This window comes from Ictalurus punctatus, chromosome 2, assembly GCF_001660625.3.
Source record: "Ictalurus punctatus breed USDA103 chromosome 2, Coco_2.0, whole genome shotgun sequence".
NCBI lineage: Eukaryota > Metazoa > Chordata > Actinopteri > Siluriformes > Ictaluridae > Ictalurus > Ictalurus punctatus.
This window is the reverse complement of record NC_030417.2, coordinates 33,034,647-33,043,405: the sequence shown is the minus strand read 5'-3', so window position 1 is coordinate 33,043,405 and position 8,759 is coordinate 33,034,647. Positions and strand designations below refer to the sequence as shown.

Sequence of the window (8,759 nt, the reverse complement as noted above, 5' to 3'; positions counted from 1 at the left end):
GAAAATCCTCATCTCTGGTGTATTAACACTAACTCAGTTTTGCATTGGGTCACACCACACCACTCTTACTGCATGCACAGTCATGTGTTATTCTTTACTTAACTACTATGAGAATAAGACAAGTGGGACAGAAACGCAGGACTCTTAGCCAAAATCCTTTTTAATTAACAAAATTCCATTAAACTCCTAAAAAGGTTCTCATCGCTATGGCAACAGGAATGCATCAGAGGTGTTCAGACCCTGATCTGGGCCTGATTTTTATTACAAATAAATGTATCCTGTATTATTTGCGCCTTTATAACGATGAAAGTGAGGGAATACAATACAATCATCTCTCTAGCCTTGCTCGCAGTAAAGAAGAGCTGGGAATGAGGCAGAGAGGGGAAGGAGGAGAAGGAGAGGGGTGTGATGCTACATAGCAACCTTTCAAGCACAGATGCATAGTGGTTACAGGTAGGGTACTAGCTCTGAGAACATTAACGTGTACACCCAAAGTCATGGTGTTTAAAAGTGTGAGCTGAAGATTTGAGTACAGGAATGCTACAAAGTAAAAATTCAGAAAAACCAATAGGCGTAATCAGAGCATGTATTCGGCAGGATAAAAGTTATCCAAACGAGTTCAATGACACGTGAATCTTGAAGTTTTTATAATATGTAAAGCCCAAAGTAGGAACCTCTGCATTTGGCGAGCCACATACACCCACTGCAAAAAAAAAAAAAAAAAAGAAAAGAAAAAAGCATATAGCAGCCATGGCACTGTTTCTGAGCTTCCTGTTTGGGACCTTACTCTGGAGGGAGATGGGTTGAGATGCTACAGCAGATGTGTGTATGTGTGTGCACAGTGCTATTCCAGGAATGTAGTGCAAAAGTGGGCAGAAGTATTGCTATAAAAGAATGCAACGTCTCTGTGGGTGTTTTTTGCTCTTCTTGTTGCTGCGGTTCGTCTCCTTGTATCTCCTGATTTCCCGAACCAGAGAGTAGAAAGCCTCCTCCACACCCTGCAGCGCAAGAGAGAGAGAGAGAACGAATATCATGAAGTCATCCAATAAATTTTTGCGACACGTAATCCAAGTGTAGGACCCACACCGAAGCTAACGGTGTTAAGATTTCCATTTAATGCAAAATTGTCTGAATTTGAGTTTCATGTGACATCTGGATTTGATTTTTCCCATGAACACTGCAACCAAATAGCAACTATGTGGTGAAATGCAAAGTTGATTATTTTCTAATAACAGCACGTCCCAAAACATTTCATTTCCCCTTTCTAGCGCAGCGATTTACCAGCACTTAACATACCTCCGAGTGTTACAAAGCACTTGTGCTGGAGACTCCTTCCAAAAACACCTCCTATTAAACTGCCATATCCGCATGTCCCTGTTACTATAGGAACGACGTGCATTTATAGAAAAATGTACAATTGGGTTGTACATCTATCTGGTGACCAGGAAGGCCAAATAAGCGCAGGTCTCGTTCCTCAGAGCCGTTCGGTGAGCCCTATGGGCGCGGAGTCATCCTGGAAGGGACCACACCCGTCCGGATCGAAAATGTTTCCTCCTGATCAGACAGAATAATTCTGTACCGATTTGACTCGACTCTTCCCTCGAAAGGTGACTAGAGGAGCCAAACACACTTGTCATGACCAAATGCACACAACCTCGTCCGAAGGGCTGAATGTGATGCAGTGAAAATATTTGTTTGCAGAAAGTTCCTGCTGTGCAGTCAAGTCAGTCAGTCAGGTTTCAACACGCCGCGACCATCACGACCGCTCTGATGTGACAAAACTCTGAGCTGAAACGAATGGGATGCGGCTGACCGTAAACAACGCGAACAGGATCAGTACAAAGCAGTTCCGATTTCCAACAGGGACTTCTAATTTGTAGTACAACGTCAAATTTTTTGAAATCCCCGTGTGCATTAGTGCCGTTCACCCACCTGTCGTGTTTTGGCGGACGTCTCAACAAACGGGATGCCATACCCCCGGGCCAGCTCTTGTGCTTGACGTGTCTCCACTGTGCGAGAGCTCAGATCGCTTTTATTCCCCACCAACACCATTGGAACGTTGTCGCTGTCCTTCACCCGGTTTATCTGCTCCCTACACACAATGCAGTGACCATTTAATCCACGGATAAGTGCCGAGTGTGCAATGTGAAGCATTATTAAATGTGAGCTGCAGAAATAAAGTCCTTGCTCATCGACTTTGCTTCTCGGAAAACAGGATGTTGTGAAACATTGCAAGAAACATCCCTCCACTGCGGAGTTAAAGCCAATTTGAAATCGACTAAAGCCTTAATTATGCTTAGAGATGATAAACTAAATATTACCAAAAAAAAAAAAAAAAAAAAAAAAAAAAAAAAAAAAAACCCATTGATGGTCAATAAACACTTCCTTTAAAAAAAAAAAAAAAAAGCAAGAAAATAATAAAATCGATAAATTCCATACAAGTACAGAAAAATCATGGACTCACTGTCAGAGTCACAATATTACTTTTGTCCAAAATGACTGCCTTATATCTAAAGATGAGGCTTAACCGATGTTTAAAATAAATAACTGAATAAAACCACACAAGCAGCTTTCCCTTTACACAGCCCAACTGGAGGGATAGATAGATAGATAGATAGATAGATAGATAGATAGATAGATAGATAGATAAATAAATAAATACATAAATAAATTCCTACCTGTAGAGATGCACGTCCTCGAAAGACTTTATATTATTGATGGCAAACACACAGAGGAAGCCCTCGCCAGTCCTCATGTACTGATCCCTCATAGCGCTGTACTCCTCCTGACCTGCAGTGTCCAGGATGTCCAGGAGACACGTCTCGCCATCGATCACCACCTGCTTCCTGTACGAGTCCTATATAGAGCAAAGAGAGTACAGCATCTGAGACTGATGCCAACAATATGCTCCTGAAGAAGCATATGGACAAGTGGAGGGTTTAGCCATTACTCTAATGTGACGTGGGGGGCTGAATGTCAGATCTGGGAGTCTTAAGTCCAGAGCTAATACCTAAACTCTACATACAGCCTGCTAGGTCTCTAGTAGCAATCACGATCTTTGTTGTGGGTTAAACGGCAGAGTACGGTACAGAGTGAGGTACGGGGTGATGCAGTAACATAGGTACTGCTCAAAACTCAAGACTACATTCAAGTTACGCTGACACAAAATGGCAATTCAAAACTCATTTATTTATTTATTTTTAAAACGCAGATAACACACGATGCTTCTATCTTAATCCTCACCAGCTACATTAGAGGTGTGAGGCATGTACAACTGCACGCTTATCTCTACCTTGACTGAAGGTCAACTCAATCACACAAGCAAACTTTCTATATGCTGTGTACTTTAGTTAAATCATAATCTAATAAAATACCAAGAATGTACAACCTGTAGTTTCTTAGAAAGCAGTTTGTACAGTAATTATTTTTAGATAGCCAGAAATTGTGCGATTATTCACCGTCTCATTGCCTCACATCACTTTTATTGAGCTGGGATGTAATTCCACCGGATCAAACTTCGGCTTTTGGGCATGAACTCGGTGGAATTTCTGATCAATAATATCTGAAGGCAGAGTTTTAAATAATTCTATACATCATGATCAATTGGCAAGAAAGTACTAGAAATGGCCTGGGTATACTGTACTTCTACACCTTTACCATTAAATAAAAATAAATAAATATATATATATATTTAATAAAAAAAAAAATTTTTGCATGGATGAGACATAATTATGCAAATGCACTTCCCTTCTACCCTGCTCACGCTATTATGCAATCAGATACAGAGCTAAAAAGGTGAGACGATACATTACGGAAACCCAAGTCTGTGTATATAAAGAGATCATCATTGTCAGTGGTTTTATAAAGTTGTAGCCAAAACAGTCAAAATATACCACAATCACTTTCTGCTCAGTATGATCAACCTGTTATTTCATAAAATGTGTAGGTGAACGGTATAAGAGAAGGGCAATATGACAAAAATAAATAAATAAATAAATAAATAAATAAAATAATCACATCATGATACTTGGATATCGTGGCTCATATCTGAGTATTCATCATGTAACAAACTACCAGCAAAATGGACACTTTTTTTTCTTTTTTTAATAAATGTGGAAAAACTTAATTACTTTAGGAATTACTACAAACATAAATTAGAACTGAAATTTTTATTTATTTATTTTATATAATCTGAAAACATTTTACAAGATCAGCTGGTTCTAATCACTTTATAAAAAAAAAAAAAAAAAAAAAAAAAGATTTAATTAAAAGAGCTCTCTCAGAAAAGCGTGTTGTGACAGAATATCGAGATTGTTACATATACAAGTTACATCATTATATTGCCCAGCCCTGAAAGGTCGCACGTCATCTTTTCAGTTTTGGACGCATGTCTCATCGGGTCCATGCGCAACAGTTCCTGAATTAGAAGAACTAGTGCCTCGGCTACACTAATACATATAAACTCACAAAATCATTCAAATACAAACAAACAAATAAATAAAATCCATCCAGCAATCAAGGTTAGGTTTAGCTAGAAAGAAATTTCCCGTGTTTATATTATACACTGCAAACTCAATAGTAAAGAAAATAATAAAATAAAAACAAAACAGAACCACCAGTTAAATCCGGAGATAAATCCTAAGTTGTTTTCAGGCAAACAAGCACAAATTTCCATGCTCTGTGACCCAGAGCCTTAGCATTTTAGGTTCTCCTCATGATTTACTGCCACGCCTAAAATCCATAGTCAGTATAACGTTTTAACAGGTTTATTTCCCCCCCCCCCCCCCGCCTTCTGTCCTTCCACTGAGCCGTACTCACCCCACGTCACAGAGAACCTAACAAAATCACATGGATGGAGAAATCGGTGTGTTTTAATTGCTGAACTCAGTATAGTGAAAGATTAAAACAGCACGTATGCTATTAAATGATTCCCAGTAACATTTAACCATAGCACGTTAATTTTTTTTTTTAAAGTTTGAATATTAAATGTAAATTTAGCTGCGTGGGAACATGTTTAGCACCAGTCTGTCTATCTAGCCATCCATCCATCCATCCATCTATAAAATCAGAATAAACTATACAAGTGAGGTTTAACCTAAAACAAACGTTAAGAAGTTTAATATGGAACAATAAGTATTTGTTTGAATCATTCTTGTAAATTGAGTTGGTACATTTTACCCCAACGCTGAATATACACCGAAAAATCATCCTCTATTATGGTATCTAGAATAACGCACCAGTCATAAAGTTACACGATATGACTCAGCACCGTCGCTGTCAGACTGGGTGGTTTCCCAACCAAGTGCGTTGGTTAGTTTTATGTAACGTTCGCCTGGGAAAAATGGCACTGGGCTATGCTACTTTTATCGATTCCTATTCGAACCATTCCCAAAGTCACAGTTTGGGATTCTTGACATGGAACGGTGTGTGGGTTCACCGTATCGTAACCGACCTCCACGCTGGTAACTTTGCTTACTATGGTGGGGCTTTTTTTCTTCTTTCAATATCTTGTATTAACGTGAAGTGAACTGTACCTCAATAGTGGGGTCATATTCATCCACAAAGTGGTTCTGAATGAGCTGGATAGTGAGCGCACTTTTCCCAACGCCTCCTGCTCCTACCACCACCAACTTGTATTCGGTCATCCTGTGCTCAGGTGAAAGAGAGAGAGAGAGAAAAAATGGAAAAGGTAAAAACACACAAGTGTCATGTTTAGGAAGAAAAAAAAAAAAGAAGAAAACCCAACTCAGACTGAACTCAATTCAAAGCACACATTGATTTCTATATACATACTGCTTAACAGGTCATAGAATGTGTCTAGCTGTATGGGCTAAATACAAAATGGCTTCCTAAAGGACATATAGTGCACTATATATATGACGTAAGAACCGTACATGAATAATACTCTACGTAGTGTACCTATATAGGGAGTAGGAAGTCATTTGGGATTCACAGAGTTACTTGGCGTTTCAGAAAGAAACAAACCTCGGAAAATGAGTGCCAGGGCAAAAGTTAGTGCCAAGAACGTTGTAAAAGGAAATTAGTGAATTAATATGATATGTTATAACGTCATAAGAAATTAATAACTGTCAGAAATCAAACCAAAATTCATCTACCGTTAGCTAATTAGGCTAAGTAGTTAGCGTAATTTACTTTCAACTCAACTTAATCTCAAAAACCAGCAAGTAGTACAAACATATTGACTGGCATATTAATGATAAATAAAGAAGTATATATATATTTTTTTTTTACCTTGGCAATATTTATAAGTTTAACCCCGCGTGCTCGAAAACAAAAAGTGTAGAAACCAATTAGTTTAAATGAAAAGCAGGGATTAGCCACTGAGCCGCATTACGGTCGCTTTAACGACAGTAAAACTATTCGCGTTAACAAAAAAAACAAAAACTTTCTATTCACTCTAAGAGTGCGTGACGAGTGTAGAGAATTAAATAACTATTCGTATTTTAATATAATAACAATATAATCCGGTTTCGTTCTGAGATTAAAGAGTAAAATCCTAAATAAATCTTCATACATTTAGCTCTTCTGGGCTAAGACTCTCCCTGTTTCATTGTGGGCGAGGAGGGGCGGGGCTATAAACAAAACCAGCCAATAGAAACTCGCTATTTGTTACAAACTGAGAAATTATTGGTTGAGAGGTAATAGGAAACAAATCGTAGCCAATTAAAGAGCGGCTAATCGTTCCTTATATTCTGGCGTCAGTGAAGCCCAATCAGTTTAGAGTGTTACGTTAAAAGGACATGGCGAGCGTCCTGACTATTGAAGTCATGATCATGACTGTGCCTTACGCCCTCCCCAGTTAAAGTAAGGTGTTGAAAGTCATTGCACTTTAATGTAATCTCTCTGCTGCTACTGTTATGTAATATTAACGCTAAAGGTGTATTATAAAACGCGTAGTTTCTTTTCTAAAAGCTGATTGGCTGAAGCGAAACCATTATATGCAGTGCATGTTATGCACACACGTGACTGCATCACAACTGAATTCTAGCCTATATTAAAACACAATAAAACTCTGTTAGTTACAATTTGACAGCTGCAGCACGTAATAGAGGTTTTGTTATATTCAATATCATTGATGCTAAAGAAAATTTTTTATTAAACATTTTAGCATAGGTTTTTGCCACCATTTTATGGATATCTCATCTAATCTTTGCCCAATATGTTGCTTAGCAACAAGTGATTACTGCTAATGGGCTACATGGTGTAAGAATTGTTTATTTTATGGTGTATTTTATCATATTGTTTTTGCAGTATTACACTCAATAACACCAGTACCTAAGAACACCCAATAACACCAGTGCCAAAGAACACTCAATAACACCAGTGTCTAAGAACAACCAATACCACCAGTGCCTAAGAACACTCAATAACACCAGTGCCTAAGAACACTCAATAACACCAGTGTCTAAGAACAACCAATACCACCAGTGCCCAAGAACACTCAATAACACCAGTGCCTAAGAACACTCAATAACACCAGTGTCTAAGAACAACCAATACCACCAGTGCCTAAGAACACTCAATAACACCAGTGTCTATGAACAACCAATAACACCAGTGCCTAAGAACACTCAATAACACCAGTGTCTATGAACAACCAATACCACCGGTGCCAGAAGAAGAAAACAAGTGTTTAAAATGATTTCTATTAGGGATGGGTGGAGCAACACCGAACTATCAGTACTCATGATCCTGGCATTTCTTTTTAAGAAATGAATTTTCACATAAACATATCAATGTCATATGTTTATGTAAGTAGATAGATAGATAGACAGACAGACAGACAGACAGACAGATAGATGGATGAAAAAATGAAATCATGTTTTAAATAATGGTGCATGATAGGGATTACTTCTCCCTCTGCCTTCTCCCTCACCCACACAGCCATGCTGAAACACCAGTGCAGTCTCACACACACACACACACACACACACACACACACACACACACACACACACACACACACACACACACACACACACACACACACACACACACACACGCGCACACACACACACACACACAATTTCACGCACAACAGTGTGGGAGTGGGAGTGTGTGATATTGTGCTCTGCTGTGGCAGAAAGAAAAATAACCAAGTTGCTTTTGAGTTAGCAAGAATAATGAGGCAAAATATGACAAATGGATGACTTTTAAAAGTATCGGTATCAGTATCGGTTCTGGGATATTGGCCTTGGTATTTACTTGGTATTGAATCGAAAAGATAAGTGGTATCACCCATCTCTAATTTCTATATACACACATTCCTCAGAGTCATAGATACCATAGAGCTAAATTAGAAATGGCTTCCTATTGGACATACAGTGCACTATATACTGTATATGATGTTAGAGTAGTTCGCCTATGTAGTGCGAAGTTGGAAGTAATCTGGGATTCAGAAATTGTCCATGAGTAGCGAATCAGATCAAGAAAGACCGCAGAATCTGTCTGCCACAACAAAAATTAGTGCCCAGAAATTTTCAAAAAGGAAACTAGAGAATTAACATGATCTGTTATGACATCAAGAATCTCATGTCTATCAATTGAATGTCCAAAAATGTCCAAAATTCATCTCTCACTAGCTGACTAAATGGGTGAATTAAAGATGAATAAATGGGTATGTCCTGATAGCTAATATCAATGGTATCAATGTTAAGACATTTGCATGGACACGTAATACACGTTCATTATGCAGTTCGGTTTGTACAAATGAAAAATACTAAATTCAGAAAAACTGT

At 38.4% G+C, this 8,759-nt stretch overlaps 1 protein-coding gene across 2 annotated transcripts; it reads right to left on the bottom strand.

The window, feature by feature from the left end:
- Positions 1–142: 142 nt before the first annotated feature.
- zgc:55558 (Ras family GTPase) lies at positions 143–6,591 on the bottom strand. 2 transcript variants are annotated; one of them, XM_017458019.3, is made up of 5 exons: positions 6,253–6,591; positions 5,535–5,646; positions 2,679–2,857; positions 1,933–2,092; positions 143–998 (listed from the first exon to the last, which is right to left on the bottom strand). In XM_017458019.3, the coding sequence occupies exons 2-5, from the start codon at positions 5,643–5,645 to the stop codon at positions 885–887; spliced, it is 564 nt and encodes a 187-aa protein (XP_017313508.1). In that variant the 5' UTR covers position 5,646; positions 6,253–6,591; the 3' UTR covers positions 143–884. The 2 variants fall into 2 exon arrangements, with proteins under 2 accessions (XP_017313508.1, XP_017313498.1); XM_017458009.3 differs by having other exon boundaries at positions 6,536–6,571.
- Between the last annotated feature and the right edge of the window lie 2,168 nt (positions 6,592–8,759).

What these genes read in the sequence shown, in the direction of transcription:
- zgc:55558 (XM_017458009.3), bottom strand. An exon ending in AATATGACCCCACTATTGAG is followed by an intron (nt 2,858 to 5,534) that starts GTACAGTTCACT and finishes TGCTCTATATAG; the next exon opens with GACTCGTACAGGAAGCAGGT. An exon ending in CGTCCGCCAAAACACGACAG is followed by an intron (nt 999 to 1,932) that starts GTGGGTGAACGG and finishes CTTGCGCTGCAG; the next exon opens with GGTGTGGAGGAGGCTTTCTA.